General features: G+C 39.2%; 1 protein-coding gene and 1 pseudogene across 1 annotated transcript; one reads left to right on the forward strand and one right to left on the reverse strand.

Annotated features, from left to right (window-relative positions):
- Nucleotides 1-357: 357 nt before the first annotated feature.
- On the reverse strand, nucleotides 358-3,362 carry LOC122102800 (annotated as a pseudogene).
- Nucleotides 3,363-12,828: 9,466 nt separating this feature from the next.
- On the forward strand, nucleotides 12,829-15,415 carry LOC122102802 (pentatricopeptide repeat-containing protein At1g26460, mitochondrial-like). Its single transcript, XM_042673492.1, has 6 exons — nucleotides 12,829-13,286; nucleotides 13,415-13,637; nucleotides 13,737-14,216; nucleotides 14,675-14,878; nucleotides 14,982-15,119; nucleotides 15,230-15,415. The coding sequence occupies exons 1-6, from the start codon at nucleotides 12,829-12,831 to the stop codon at nucleotides 15,413-15,415; spliced, it is 1,689 nt and encodes a 562-aa protein (XP_042529426.1).
- The last annotated feature ends 1,768 nt before the right edge of the window (nucleotides 15,416-17,183 follow it).

The following is a 17,183-nucleotide window of genomic DNA, read 5'->3' on the forward strand; positions in this document are numbered from 1 at the left end:
GCAAGTGTTTACGCTGAAGGAACAGGAAACATGGCAAAGTTGCCCAGGATGGTGGCATATGCTGGTGTAAGTCTCTACGACACTGGTACTGTTAAATCACAAAGCTTCACGGTACCATCTTTGCAAATGATCTGCTTCACTTGGTTCATATAGAGAATCCTCCAATTAGAGGCCATTCGGCAACTTGATCGTGGTGAACTGGCCCGCTCAAGTGTTTTTCCCTACTACCTTCTGGCTTCACAATTAATCATTCTCAATCACTCCCGAGCGCATCATGAACCTTTATTCGTTCTTATCTGTTTCAGGTCAATATCCTGAAGAGTGTCCCTCTGCGATTGTATGCCAATTTTCTCTCGTTCAAAGATATATCTCTGGGTACCCGCCATAGACTGGATGAAGGTGAGGGACCAGGCCATTGATGTCTACATTGTTTCCAGTTGCCTTCAAAAAGTGCAATGAAAATTTTCAGATTGGCATTTTGAATCTGTTATTAATCTAACCCTTTTGAACCTCACTTCTAGATCGGACGCTTGCATTGTCTATATCCATGGTGGGAGGATGCAACCATTAGCTTTATGATTGGTGGCGGTTATAACGTCAGCCCTCTGATTGAGAAGGTACCTTCTGTACGAAATCCCTAGCCAAGTTAAGCTTCCTTAGGATTGTCTTACTCAGCAGCAGATGCTTGGTTGTGCAGGTCAAACAGAGGACATTGATCATTTGGGGAGAGGAGGACCAAATTATTAGCAGCACATTGGCTTTGGTTCGTACTCTTACATGCCAAAACTGCTTCCCGTCGTTAGTTTCAGCTCACAGTGTATTTACTTGTGGGTTGTCTTCTGCAGAAATTGCAGTCTGAAATGTCAAACTCAACGCTGCGTCGAATACCAAAATGCGGCCACCTTCCTCACGTCGAGAAACCAGATTCTACCGCTCAATTAATTGTTGAGTTTGTGGGAGAAGCAAGCTACAGAGAGGTTGAATGTGCGTCTCCTCAGCATAAAGGTCATTTCTTTCCTTATCACCCTTAGATGGTCAACTTTGTAATTTGTCCAAATCAATATGGTCACGTCATTAATTGTAAAAACATGTCATCCAATTGAATACGACTATACGAGTATCCACCAAACAAGACCCCAATGCTATTGCACTCATTCAATTTTATGCAAAATGGTAAAATCGGTGAATTTATTTTCAAAGTTAAAATATTCACATATTCATTTGGCTAGACTTATTGAGAGTTCGAGATAGATTCAAAAATGGACGAATCTCGTGCACTAGGACGTGTGGGAACCAGTTTGTGGAGGGCAGAGCCTTCTTTAAGGAAAAAAGAGAACATAATACATAAAAATAGATATCAAACTTGAAGGCCACCGATCTCTATTAGCTCGAGAAAGTTGAAAGCTAAGCTGATAAAACATTACCTCACTAATACTAATTACTACCTCTCTCCATCTGGGTGTACATAACCAAAATGCCCAGACAGAGGAATATTTACTCTTAGAGACCCTAACACCACAACTCAGCAACATGTTATCCCCCTGACAGGCTCAACAACAACAATAATTGGGGTATCCAATTCCCATCTTTTCACATCAGAAAGAAACAAGAAACAAAAAGTTGAAAGAAAAAGGATCACTATTTGGTCGGAATTAGGATTGATTGGTTATCTCTAGACAATGACCTCGCAACAATCTCAATGTCAAAATAAAAAAAACTAAAAAGAACAACCTGACGAGGCAAAATCACTTTTGCTCATCTCCACACTCTCTTCTCAACCCCGCCAGATTAGGCTCAAGGACCAGAGGGTCATAGAAGAAACTAGGGACGAAACCAGAAGTTATTGCAGCAGCCTGGTTGAGTAGCGCCTGAAGGGTTATCGATGCTAGTGCCGCTGGGTCCTAATCCGTTGTACACTGAAGGAGACGGAATGGTGGACGACGGTGTGGTTGATGGAGTCGTCGTGCCGGTACCTGTGCTTGGTGGTGTGGTTGATGGAGTCGTCGTGCCGGTTCCGGTGCTTGGTGGTGTGGTTGATGGTGTAGTAGAACTGCAGATAAGATTGAATGGATGCATAAAATATCTACAATATGCTTGGTGGCGTTCATATCTCCAAGTGAAATTAGTTCTGCTAATTTAGAAAGTTCATGTTTTAAAGTATAGAACCCCTGATTTAAAAAAGTTAAATTCAAAATTTACGGAAACACCAGAAATTTAAGGAAACAAATACTTTGATAATGGTAAACAGAGGACTTTCAATATGAAAATAGTGAGTGAGATCGCAGCTTGTGTTAGATGGCACGTAGCCATCAAAAAATACAGGAAACGGATTTCTCGGAAGCTAAACAACAGCTTTCGGTGGTATCAAAGTGACAGGGCAACCATTTTACCTTAAATACCGTCTTTCTTACTATTAGGGGAAAGATAAATGGACAGACAATATTAGATTTAGAAGTGTGACGCATGTCAAGACAGATCATGTTCTTGTCCAGGACGGCCATTAACAATAATTTATCATGTGATTATACGTGTCATACAAAATGCTGGACCTCTAATTGTTTGTCAGTGTGAAACTAGGATTAAGCCAAAATTATGCCAAATTTTAATCCCGCAGTCTCTTTCTTATCTCACTACCAAAACAAAGCCTAAAGGGTAATTTTTTCGCCAAAAAATGCCTGTGAGAAAAAAAACCCATGTCCAGATCAACACGGAAACTTCGAGATGGAAAGAATTAATACATCACAGCGTGTATATATGTAAATATGTGTATAAAGAGAGAGAGAAAGAGATATTAATAATGACGTCGTTTATTAATTAAAGTACCTTGGACTTGATTGGTAGACGCAACCAGATGCCACGTCTGAAAAAAAAAAACCCGAGAAATTAAATCAAATAAGCAGCCAAAAGGATTCCTTAAAAAAAAAGTATTGACAAGTCGGTTTAATTGGCATACTTGTCGGGCCGGTAACGGAGGTGGCGGCGGTGCCAGAGAAGTCGCAGGTGCCGTTGGCCTGACCCTAGTTCTGGAAGTAACTGTTGACGAGCGTAGTCGCAGTGGGCCTTGACGGTGTTAGGGTTGTAACACGTGCCGCTCTGGAGTATCACCGTACAGTCGGCTCCGGCGCCGCATGCGTAGTCTATGTCCTTCTGGAGGACGGTGTCGCTCAGCCCGGAGTTGCAAAGGCAATAAGTCGCACCTGAAAAAAAAAAAGAAAGAAAATTCCCAGATATTGATCAACGTCCGTACATAGAGAATACAGGAAATACAAACAATTATTTAGCTTAGATTAAAGTTTTGGGTTACTTGAATGGGAAGTTAGGGTGAAGAGGAGAAGCAGCCCCAAGTACACTTCAACAGCCATAATTTTCTTCAAACGAAAAATGGAAGAGAGAGAGAGAGATATCAGATTGTGGGGGGATGTGTATATATATGCGGTGAAGTGGGCTCAGGTGGGTTGAGTCCCGAGGGGGGCTTTCCCGGGGATACAAGTTTAAGTACAGGGGATTTAGAACAGAGCCGTGCTGATTTTTTTTCTTGAAGAAAAGTCTAGTTTAGCTATTTAAAAGTGACTTTTTCGTTTAAAAGTGACTTTTTCGTGTTTCAATAGGCTGACATTTTGTTATTAGGATATTCTAAATTATTTTCTTCACTTTCAAAGCATAAAACCATTATTAAACTGTCAAACAACAGGGTGCAAATATATAATATACTTTCTTATCTTTTCGAATTTTTTTTTATTTGGTATTACTGTTCACGGATAATGATCATTTTGATACTCAACATCCAAAATTATGAAACAAGTGTCCACCTTGGAAAGTTGAGATTAAATTGCGGCTATTGAACCAGTAGCCGGGATTTTATCCCGGTTAAACCAATAGCCGAGATTTTATCTCGGATTAAACCAATAACCCGGATTTTATTCCGGCTACTGGTTCAATAGCCGAGATTTAATCTCAACTGTCCAACGTGGACACTTGTTTCATAATTTTGGATGTTGGATACCAAAATGATAAATATTCGTGAAAAGAACACCAAATATAAAAAAACCATCTTTTCTTTATGGAATAAACTATTTTTTTTTGTAGTTTTTCCGGAAAATATATATTCTTTTAATAGTATCTTGTTACCGAATGTTGAAAAGAAACCCAAATTCGAGATTTAAATATAAATTAAGATAAGTTCTTACGGTTGACCTACCTGGTATAGGCATTGAACAATTTTAAAAATAAAACCAGAAAAAATTACTCAAAATAAATAGCAGGTACTAAAAAATTTAAAGTTGAATCAAATTCAAAGAAACAAATCGTAAAATCTATTATATTTTACAAATTCAAAATCATAGATCGTTCAAATAAAATATATTGCGGTATACTTGAAGCCACAGCAAAAGATTTTATATTTATATATACATCTGTCCTGCGAATGTGTGTCTCAATATAATTTTTTAATAGTGAGTTCTTGTCTCTTGGGCAATTTTGGACTGTATATATTGATGCGCACGCTTGGTTTCTTCGTTTCGCATTTCCCCAGTCCCATTTCGCAACGGTCGTAATTTATCTAATGTGGCGTGCCCTCTCTCTCTCTCTGTCCGATGAAAGTTAATGAGTTAATCACATTTAACTCCAACGAGGACGACTTTGTGCGTCATCAGAGCTATAGCAGATTCTGTGCAGCTTTTATATTGATGCTATGTGTTTATATTCCTAAAATTGTTAAATGTGATGAGGGTTGGGTAGTTAGAAACTATATACTAAGCATTTCGCCGGATGATATGTTACTAAATACTCTATCCCAGCTCGGGAAGGTCCTTTTGTATGATTGTCACATATAATGGAGTTCTAAGTTTACGTTTTCGTAATATAAAAAACCCCAACGAGTTGATTGGCCCGATTTAAGGGGGGTCAATTAGAGACTCTAACTCAATTAGATTAATCGATATTTTAATTTAGTTAAAAATATTGAACTTCGATCTTTTGTTTTAGTATATATTATCAATAGTTGTTAAGTCAAGATATAAGAAAAATCATTAGTTATATACCTAAAAAATCCCTTCCTTCCTCCCCACGTGGCCAAATTGGGGATTACAGACGTGAGGGCCATGTTGATATGTGGTACGCCCTTGCATGTCAGTATGATATCTCGCCTATCGTGTCACACTGACGCCTCCATCTACGTGACACAACTCGATTGATCTATGTGAATTTTTTTTTATTTTTCTTAATTTTTTAAAACATTATTTTCAGGAAATTTTTTTACAAATTTTTTGTCATATTTTGAATCATTTTATTAAAATATTTTTTATTTTTTTAATAATTTATAAGCTATTTTGTATATAATAATCTAATTGATGTGCTTTTAAATTTTTTCCAACTAAGTAATTTACAATAATTTATAATTTTTTAAACTCTGTAATTAATTATGTAATTTATAATTATTAATAAGTATTTTTGTATTTTGTAAAATAATTATTTTTGTGAATTTAGAATTAATTTTAACATTCGATCGAAATCATCTTCGAATTTAATATAATTAATTATATTAAAAAATAAGCAAAGTTTACGTGGACATAAGAACGGAGACTATAATATAGTATTGAACAAGTGCAGAGAAAAATTAGATAAAAGAACGAGACTGACGTACACGAGAAAAAAAGGTAAAGACGAAAGTGCGTTAATAACATGAATGTAACGAACAAACAAAACACCATCGCTAAGAAAAAACCTAAATGAGAGTCGACCTTCCTCCCTAGCTCCTGCGCCTCTTTCTCTTCCTTCCATCTTCCTTCCCTTCCTTATCTTTCTTTCTCCTTTACCTCAATTTTCTCCCTCGTGGAGCTTTCCTCTCCTCTTTACTTTCTCCGCCGCCGACCTCCTTCGTCCTCCACCCTTCCTCCTTATCTCATCAATCCTCCTCTACTCACCTCCCCTCTCACCAACGACCTCCTCTCCACGCCTCCGCCCATCATTCCTCCTCTCCTCACTTCCCCTGTCAATCGCCTCTATCTCCTGGCTGTGTTTTCTCTGTCATTTTCCGTCAACGACTCTAGTCCAGACCGTCGTCTCGCCCTTCCTGTCTGGTGTCATCGTCAACAGCTCTCCTCTGTCAGACCGCCGTCTTGCTCTTCCCGTCCAGGCTGTCGTCCAGCCCTCTTCGATGCACCGCCAGTAGCCTGGGCCAGCTACGTCGCCTAGCCTCCAGCCCACCCTCAGCTTTTCGACTCAGGTTCCTTGGTGTCTTGGTTTTAAATCTGCACTTATTTACGTTCGCCGACTTGAGGGTTATGACCGGGGGATTCCCAAGGGGCAATCTGCTCGGGGAGGGCGGGTTCGACTTTTGTTCTTCTGTTATTCTTCCAAGGTCGTTCTGGACGAGGACCAGTGTCGGAGGTAGCAGATTAGGCGTGTTTTTGTTGTTGCTGGACGTTGTCGTTTGTGTTGCTATGGTGTTGCCCTTGAAATTTTGTGCTGTTTCGTCCGGGCCTTGTCTATTTGTCGGCTGTGTCGGAACTTCGCTATGTTGTTTTTGCTGTTGCTTGTTTCGGTTGTTGCCGGTTTTGTGTTCCTTTTGGATTTTGTTGCTAGTCCAATGAGTGTGGGAGGAGAACCTTGTCTCGGTCGATTCACATCGACCTTGGCTCTCTGCTGAGGATATCTTGTATACACTCAGTTGCCCTCTCGACTTTGTCTTGAGGTTTTCTTACCGAACTTCGTTTCAGCAGACTTCGCTTCGATCGATGGTCTTAGTACCAATTTGATTGCCCTTCGACCCCGTCCTGTGCCTCCTTGCACTCGTTGGATTGGTTTCAATTTCTGATCGGTTTTCTTGTCTTGTATTTCCGATGTTTTTGTATCGTATTGTAACCTCTTCTCTAATATAAGTTGTGTGTTTTACCCCCTCACAAAAAAAAACATGAATGTAGGTAGTCTAAGGAACCGGAGGAGCTGTTTCAACACCTTGAATAATATACGACCAAGTGAGCAGCATGCAGATTTTGACCGCCGGGTTCCGTTAATGGCCAGGGAATCTTGGCATTAGGACGTGACATACGGAAAATTTAAACCGAACTATACCCCAAAAGTTGTTCAGTTGAACACTGGTCCACTCACTTAGTTACACCCCAGTTGGTCCAAATTAAACAATCAATTTTGTTAAAAAGTTGTTAGATTAAAAGTGCAAAATTATGATTTTAATATTTGTAAATTATAAGAATTGTAATGAAAATAGAGGTCGGATTGGGTGCGGATTGGCCTCAATCCGCAGGCTGCGGACTGTTTTTTGTAAGGGCAAATTAGTCTTTAAGCTAAAAACAGTCAATTATTAAAAAGCCTTCGTCCTCCCATGTAGTGAATCTACCTAATCTGTAATTCAAAACCAAAATTTTCAAAAATCAAATCTTAAACCCCGCTAATCTAAAACCCAAGCTGATTAGAATTGGACTCCCACATACTCAGATAACCAAAACCCAAGCTGATGAAATCTACAATTCAAACAAAAACACCAATTCAGCAGTAACAAATTCAGTCTCGTCGTCGCCGTCATCTTCGAAACCACCACCGCCTTCATCGAATTCAACATGGATTTGCCAATTTCTTTTTCACGTACCGTGATAGATAACTATCTATATAAATTCTGAAAACCATGATTCATTGTCGTCTACTTTGTAGAATAATGGTAAGACACGTGCCCAGATATTGGTATCTTTTGTGAGAATAATGGTTCCTTTGTTCGTTAATAATGGTCCATTCGTGTTTAGTATTGGTGGCTTTTTTTTCAATCATGGTACCTTCGTTAAATATTTTCACTCTTTTCAAACATAACATCTATTTATCTTCCATGTAGATGTCATTGCCAAACTTATCATATTGATCTTCGTTCTACATACTGATTAGAAGAGCTAAGGTTCCGTTCCCAAATTGAAACTACCACCCCAGGAATAAATCAAAATGGAGAGCAACAATAGCAACCAAGAGAACGCAAACATAGGGGAGGCAACGGCAGAGAATCTCAACGGCGTGGCGGGGTGGGTAATTCTTGCCTTCTTCTCGTCCCTAGAGCGCTTCTCCTGCAACATCTCCACCTTCAACCCCCGACGACTCCGACGAAGAGGAAGAAGAAGACGACGGCGACCGGAACTCCCCCATCGCCCCCTCCCGCGACTCCTCTAACCTCCTCATCTAGAACCGATGATGTTGGTCAGCTCTGGAGTCCTACAAGGAACCTGAGCTATAACCTAAAGCTACTAGTTGGATGGTTTAGCAAGTAATGGCTCGGGTGTGTGTATTCTGGTACCTCTGGTATGTAATATTGGTATTTTTTCATAAAAATGGTACTCTTTTCATTTATTTTTGGTACATTTGTCACAATAATGGTACATTTTTTATAAATATTGGTACCTTTTGTTAAACAATATTGATACACAGTTCGTCAATGTTAGTACACGGTTTGTCAATATTAGTACAACGATTTTGAAGCTACAACAACAATGGAATTCTCAAACAATTCTGAAAACCATGATTCATCATCGGCTAATTCGCAAAGTAACGGTAATACATGTGCCCAGATATTGGTACCTTTAGTGATAATATTGGTGCCTATGTTCATTAATAATGGTCCATTTATGTTTAGTGTTGGTCCCTTTATTTCAATAATGGTACCTTCGTTTCGACCAAAAAAATAAATAATGGTACCTTCGTCGACTAATTCGCAGAGTAAAGGTCATGCCCAGAAATTGGTACCTTTAGTGATAATTATGGTACATATGTTCATCAATAATGGTCCATTTATATTTAGTTTTGGTACCTTTATTACAATACTGGTTCTTTTATTACAATAATGGCACCTTCGTCGACTAATTCGCAGAGTAAAGGTCATGCCCAGAAATTGGTACCTTTAATGATAATTATGGTACCTATGTTCATCAATAATGGTCCATTTATATTTAGTTTTGGTACCTTTATTACAATACTGGTTCTTTTATTATAATAATGATACCTTCATTAAATATTGGTGCTTCTGTTCTTTTAGAGCAGGTACCACCAGTACTCTAATACCATTCAATTGGCCATCTATTGCATGTCCAAGTAATCAGATCCAGTTTTGATAAGAATCAGATTTTGTACATAACGTGATTTAGTGCCTCAAGCCTAAAAGAAAACAAGCCAAAAACATGTTACGATTTTTAATCTGATCCATCATTTATCCAGTGAACCACCCAACTCCCCACTTATTCATCCAACTTTTTGTATTAAATGCGCAGAACCTTGCTTAATAGGAACAAACTCATCCATCCTAAAAACCTTTCATATCCTCTAGATGATAGGACGAGCACCACAATCTAACCGACAGTGTAACAACGCAATACTCTCTTCCACCCAACCACAACTGTTCCGGACTCGGACTTGAACACCAGGTTGCATACTGTACCAAGGACGAATAAAACTTCCATCCCAGAAAACGGTGAAAGTAAAACAGCCATGCTTCCATCCCGGGAACAAATTCAAAGCATGGACTTCCGATTCACCTCTTGTGCCTCTGGACGAAGGGGGAATTCTTGGCGTCCTCCTCGGTGAGGCAGAGGGAGAGCTTGGTGATGATCGTGCCGGTGGTGGCGAATCCGACGAGGAAGGGCCAGTTGCGGTTCCACTCCCTCTTGAAGAACACCGGCCAAGGATCGAACAATATCTTCATCATCTTCCCGGTCTCTCTCTCTCCCTCTCTCTCTTCTCGATCTGGGGAATTTGGGATTTTCCCTTTTCTTCTTTTTTGAGGGATTTCAAAATTTAAATATAAAATGAGGGATTTGAGGATATCTGGATTATAGATTTGAAAAGAATGATTAGGTGAATACCTATTCTACCCCTACAAATAATAACCCTTGGATGAAAATTTTATAAATTAAATTCTAATCCTAAGGTGTAAAAACAATCCGCAGGCTGGGGATTAAATTTCAGTCATCCGCATATAATCCTTGGCCATGAAAATACTATGCTTTTGCACACAACAGTTTTGATGTACGTAATTTCCAAAGGGGACCCATCTAATCCACTTGGTATCGATTTGACTGCATGCGACCACAGCATGCCATTCGGATTGACTCGCCTGTTTTTTTTTTCCTACTAGCATTTCATTTGTCCATCTTAAAATTTCAAGATATTACGTTGACTAAAAATTTTAAACTAATTCACCTTATAAAATCATACTATTTGTTGTTGTAGTTGCAAATGATTGCTTACTCACGCACGAATATCTTTTTCTTATTTTTTTTTTTGGAAAATACAGATAGATGTCAATAATTCAGTTGAACAAAATTGGAGACAGACGAGACAGTTTTATGCTCTCTATACGACTTTTTTCTTTTCTCAAATGAAATTATACAGCCTAACAACTTCCTCTAGATCCGAAAAGGAAATCTTTCGATTAAATATATATTCCCCCTAACATATGAAAGATTTACATTAAGGGGTGATGGAAGCAATCGAGCGTTTGGCTGGAATAAATTTTTTTTGGACAAATTACCCTCAGGTCTCTGGTCTTTACCGAAATCTCCTATTGAGTCCCTCCTGTTACATAAATGATTAATCTGTCCCCGTTTTATTCAAAAATGTTTGTCTCGGGTCCCCACCGACCAAATCAATTTTTTTTTTATTTTTTGTCATGTGAAATGACTATTTTACCTTTCACAAAATGACAACAATATGATGAAATTTGTCGTTTTGTGAAGGGTAAAATAGCCATTTCACATGACAAAAAATTTTAAAAAAATTTTGATTTGATCGGTGGGGACCCGAGACAAATAGTTTTGAATAAAACATGGACTTAATACTCATTTATCACAAAAAAAAAGACTCAATAGAAGAATATTGTAAAGACCAGGAATCTGAAGATAATTTGCATATTTTTTTTTGGAAGCAAATGAAATTCGGTGGTTTCTTTATAACGAGGTCGTCTATAAAGTGTATGATTGGGTTCTGGAAAATTCTCCATATTCCCCAAAAAAGAGAACAAATGAAACCACAAAGAGATGCTCGTCTTTACGTGTCTCTATTTTTATATAAAGGGAATATATAGCACGTTTGGATCATCTTCTGTGGTAGAGGTGACAGCTGGAAGTAGGGACCGTGTAGATTTTATGGTTGAAATTATCGATTATTTGTATTGGCATGTGATTCGGGCTTATTAAGCATTTCTTTCGTAATTAACTGAATTGTTGGATGCTTATCTGGTCTTACGAGACGATCGATCTTATTTGGATTGAGATACGGTCGAGTCTTTCGTAGGTTGTATATTAAATTATGTTGAAGCATTTATTCCGGATACTGTCAGACGAACAATTTCAGAGATATTTTATTTTATAATTGAATAGTTTGAATTCGACCATTTTGAATAACAAAACTTAACAAACAATTTTATTTTAAATTTTAGTATTAAAGAATTTCAAACAATCATAATCATAATAACACGAATATTATAATTATAAAAATTATTTACTTGTTGAAATGCATATTTCTCTTTGGGTTTTTTTTATGAGATCCTTATAACAAAAAATTAAATCTGATTTAGTCCTTAATCATGTACTCAAAACGAGAACTAATTTCCAAACTTAAATTGGTAAAGATCTGACTTCAAGGATGTGATTCCAAAGAACACGAGAAGACTACTACAGGAGACATGATTCTCAGTTTGTAGGTCATTAATTGTGGAGGTGTAGAGTCTTGATGTTGTTAGTGCAAGTTTTTCTCACATTGATGAGCAACATACTTGTGGTTTGCAGTCTTCTGGTCGTGATACTTCAACTGTATTAGGAGATACAGATGATGAGGATGAATTTGACTCACAATTCTTTGTTGCTTTCGATTTAGAAATTGTTCACCTTTGTATTGATACACCTTATCAAACAACTAAGATGCATGATGTTCCAAAAGTCAAGCCCAACAAAAAAAAATTGTCCTTCAAACTCCGTCAAGATCAAGCTCTCGTCTAAAGAAACTCATAACCAATGCGACAGTTCCAAAGTGTAATGTAAAGATAAAGAATCCAGCAAAATTAACTGTGATTTCAAACAACTTGTTTTCGAGTGCTAATCACGAGGTTCATAATGAAGCTCGTGATTAGGAACATGTCTTGAACATTAATACTATGGCCTTGCATTGAGATGCATGTGGAAGAAAAGTACACCTGACCTCGAAACATTCGAAAGATTCGTGTAGTGAAGATCAACATAAGCATCATGATCTTCTTTGAAGTCTAATTCGACTATATTTTTGACTTTTGATGTTTTGAGGTCAAATTGAGTTTGCAATTATGAGACATTTTGAAAAGTGTAATACATTGTAGAAATCTAATTCGATTGCAATTTTTATGAAACTTTCACCTTATAACATACACTCATGCATATTATACGCTCGATTGAAAAAATGAAACTGAAATAGTGTAACGTATGGTCTATTAATTATTCTCGAATGTATATCCCATTTAAATTTTACTGGGATTCATTCATTCCCCGGGCCTAAATTTTCCGGAATGTCCAAGATCATATAGTTGGGCTTCCAGTTAAAGGCGAAATCGAAAACAGCCCCAGAAAGGGAATATAATTACCAAAAAGCCATTCCCAGAACGGAAAGCTAAGATTTAGCCGCCACCACCACCGCCATTCCCAAAACCCTAACACAGCAACTTAACTGCACTTCTGCCCGCGAAAATGGTGACCCAAATGTGGATCCTGAACCGGACCAAAACCCTAATCAGAACCCTAAATGCCACCGCCACCCAAATCAAGCCAATCTCCACCTTCCCCTCCCTGTCACATGAGCCCCAGCTCGCCGACCACCATGACCCCGGCCCGAGCCCCACCCCAACCGATATCCCTCCCAAACCGTCTACCTTTGGCCCGACCTACAGCGAGAACTGGCGGTCCTCGCTGCCCTTACTTTCCGTCTGTGTCCCGACCAGCGCCGGCGTCGGCGGCGCAAGCGATGGACGCCACCGGCCTCCTGAACCTATTCGCCGAGTGGATGACGTCATTGCGGTGGGCGGAGATGAAGCAGTACTTTGAGCTGTGGATAAGGTCGCTGGACTGGAACGGGAAGCCCAATAGGCCCACCGTTGAACTCTACAATTACTACCTTAGGGCGAACCTCATGATGGGGGCCCCAGCGGGGGACATGCTCGACCTCGTGGCGAAGATGGAGGACTTTGTGATCGTGCCCAATACGACGTCATATAATCTCGTTCTCAAGGCTATGCAGTTGGCTAACCAGGCGGAGGCCGCATTGAAGCTGCTCAAGCGGTTAGTTCATGCTTGGCTGAGTTAAAGGTGTTGCTTCATTGACGGAATGTGGGAACTTCCGTTGTGTAACCTTCACGTGTTTGATGTTGTTTGGTGATTGTGAGTGTTTGGTTCTTTGCTTGTTTTAGGCTGGAGGTGGCTGGAGGTGGAGCTCGGGCAGATGACGAGTCTTATGATATGGTAATCACAATGCTTTTCCAGCAAAAACAAAGTATTGTTGCTCTGGAGTGCGTTGACAAGGCTTTGAAGAGTGGATGTAGCTTGTCAATGGAAGTGTTTACGCAGTGTGCGAGAGCTTGTCTGGATGGGCGTAAGCTTGATAAATTGGTTGCGATTATCGAGAAGTGCAAGGTACTTGGCTGTTTTAGCTGATTAGTAGTTTCCAGTTCATGGGCAGTGGCATAGATAATAATTTCCGCAATGTGGCTTCGTTTTATCTGTTTTTAGTAGACCATGGACCAGAACAAAGCACTTAGTCCTAGTTGGAACCAGTGCAACTATATCTTAGACGCTGCAACTCGAGAGGATAACAGCAAGTTAGCGTTCCATGCTCTGGAATTTCTGGCCCGATGGATCGCCAAGGGTGAGGCTGCAAGACCGTTTATGCAACTTGCCGTAGACGAATGCTTGGTCGTTTCGGCACTAAGAACTGCAGCGAGGACCTATACTTCTAATCTCATGGATGCTTCATGGGCTGTTCTTCGCCGATCATTACGCCATAAAAATCCAAGCCCACAGTGCTTCATTGCTAAGATAAATGCCCATGCAGCATTTGGAAATTTGGAAAAGGCTGTTGCTGCATTGCGGGAATTTGAGTCTGCTTGTGAAGGTTATGATGAAGAAGCTCGGGAAGAAATGTTCTCTCCGTTTACTTCTCTGTATCCGTTGGCAGTGGCATGCTCAAGAAAGGGATTTGAGACATTGGATCTGGTACTATTCCTTGACTTTGTGCTCCTCGTATCTTCTCCTATCATGTAGTGGTTGTTTGACGTTATTTTTTCAGAGAAGCTGAACCACTATACCATTGAAAGTTTTTGTACAAAGAGCATAATCACCCAGATGATTCATCTGCTCACTGTGATAGTTGAATCTGTAATTTTCTACTTTCAGCTGTCCTATTGAATTACTAGTTGTTCCAAAGAAAGAATGCAGCTGATTTAGTGCAATTTATTGCAACTAAAGGTTGTACTCCATATACAAGTTTCAATATAACTATATTTTCCCTGTTGTTTCCTTGGACAGCTTACTTGTCCTTGAAATAAAGTCAACGTGACTTGCCGAAGGGAGAAAGGCTAGTGTACTTGACTAAGTATTAGAAGTCTGATTTAATCCGTCCAGTTTTGGGTGGTTAAATCAGTTTTTAATCATATCTGTTCAATCTGCCTCAGGTGTACCTCCAACTCGAAAAATTGAGTCGTGCAGAATGCCCTTACAAGTCTGTAGCTGCACTCAACTGTGTCATTTTAGGTTGTGCAAATATATGGGACCTCGTCCGTGCCTATGAAACTTTTGAGGCTATTCATTCTTTTGGGTTGAGCCCTGATGTCCATTCTTACAACTGTTTGATGTATGCGTATGGAAAGTTGAAGGGGGTAATACTCTCTCTCTCTCTCTCAAGTGCTTAGAGTGCTGCGCATCATGTTTATCTCTTGGTCTATGAGTCTGCTTCTAATTTTTTTTTGTTTTTTATTTCAGATCGCTGAAGCTGATAAGGTACTTAACCACATGGTTAGCTTGGGGATCAAGCCCAATGCAAAGTCTTACTCCCTGCTTGTTGATGCACATCTAGTTGTAAGAGATGCAAAATCTGCCCTTCAAGTGATTGACCAAATGGTAAAAAAGTTATCCATGTCTGTGTTTGCTGAGATATTCTTATCTTTCAGTTTGTGTTTATGTGCATTTAAAATGGAACCTCTTGAGTATGCCTAGTGTCCATCCTACAGGTATCAGCCGGATATGTTCCATCAAGAGAGACACTGAAGAAGGTCCGAAGACGTTGTACCCGGGAGATGGACTATGAAAGTGATGTGTTGGTGGAATCTTTTGCTAAACGCTTCAATATCCAAATGGGCACTGAAGCCTCGAGGGATTTTCTCTTCACTCTTGATTACAGCACCAGTTATGGTTGATTGGCTGCACTCTCGAGTAGAGCTAGTTTTATTCAACTAAAGCAGGTGACAGTTGACCTTTTTTTTCTCTCTGAACTTGAAAAGCACATTAGACCATTTGAGGTGAAGATACACGACATTTTCTTGCTACCCAATTTGCATCTGATAATTCCTAGTTTTAGCATTGCCTATTTATTTGTGACACAGCTGTTTTATTGATAAAACCATCATATATAATTAGGCCATTTCTTTTAAACTCTTGCGCTGTCTCAGAAAACTTGTTTAATTTTTCAACATTGGTGTACTACTACGTCGCTTAAAAAGAACATGTTCCTTTTTCTGACCCTTTTTTCTCATCTTGTATCATTTACCCATCATTTAGCAACAACATGATTTGTTCGAGTTGTGCGTCACCTGAAGTGTCTCAATTTTTTTTACTTGTTGCAGTTAGTGATGTTGTCAGATCTTGATTTTTGCTTATCATTTGTGATGATTGGATTACCCATCTCAAAACTGGAAGGGGCAGAATCCTCCGCACTAGTCACTCGGTTGTGTACATTACTGGATTCTACTGGATTCAAGCTTTGGCAGGAGATCGTTAGATTGCAGGCTTCCACTGTATATCTTGCAGTTCCCTTGCCCGAAACTTATTCCTTTCCGGACTTCCGAAGAAACCGATGAGTGCAGCGAAAAGGGCTCCGAAGGCATTTGATGTTCGATGAATAAATTTAGTTCAGCACTTCTGTTTCTGAAGTAAGATTTCGTTGTAGGTTAGACATCTAGACTGACACAGGGATCTTTTTTCGTTCCTTGTCAGTTTCTTGAGTCTTGACATCTGCTTCCGCTGTAAATGTCAAGTCCAAGAAGGTTTAAACTTAGAAAGATTTGTCTCTTGGCGCGAGGAACTGTTATGGTTGTTTCTGTTCCAGATCATACACGGGTTGGTTGCATTGCACCCAAAGATGAAGGTCCAATAAAAGATTAGTCAACACAAAAGACATTTGTAATGTTTCAATGCAATTTCTCTTTAATAAAATTAAAATTTTAAAGGGTATCTGAATCACTTACTTGATGAACAAACTGTCATCCGTTGAAAAATGGATCAACGAGAAGAGATTCGTGCAATGAGACAAGGATTAGTGGATAATTTAACAAAAACTGAACTTGAATTCAAGCAATGCGAGCAAAGTATCCAAATAAGATTATAGCTTTCCTAACTTCTCCTCCTCTACAGAGCCCGTAAATAAGTGGAAAGTAAGTTGCCATGTCCGCTTGTGACCCCTCTACTGTACCAAATTTGGAGTTCGGCTATAGAGAGACGTCCTCGTTTGATATTTCAGACGAACGTCATGCTAACTTGTCGGTCTGTACTTTTGAAATAATTGGTTTTTCATTTTCTATCAAAACAACAAATTTTTAGTTAGATGTTTCATTATAGTGACCCGATTGTTATATGTAGTGGAGTAGAGATTTTTTTATGACAAATAATTTTCGGTGAACATTTGCGAAAAAAAAAAACCACAACCTTGAGAAGGACTCGATGATATTTAAACATACATTCATATTTCCATCATTGTTTTCTTTGTAACTAGATTTGATACAATAATATACCACCACTAATTGAGCCCTTATGCTGCTCTTTGGACGAAATTGCGAAGAGCAGATAAAACGTGAACGAGGCGCCTAAACGACTCCTACAACTACATCTACATTAGAGGCACCAGTAAACAATTGCGGACAGCTGAACTTGGAATACAACCACTGTGAGCAACTGAACCCAACGGTTGAC

This window comes from Dipodomys spectabilis, unplaced genomic scaffold (genome assembly GCF_019054845.1).
Source record: "Dipodomys spectabilis isolate Male_0828 unplaced genomic scaffold, ASM1905484v1 ptg000891l, whole genome shotgun sequence".
Classification (NCBI taxonomy): Eukaryota; Metazoa; Chordata; class Mammalia; order Rodentia; family Heteromyidae; genus Dipodomys; species Dipodomys spectabilis.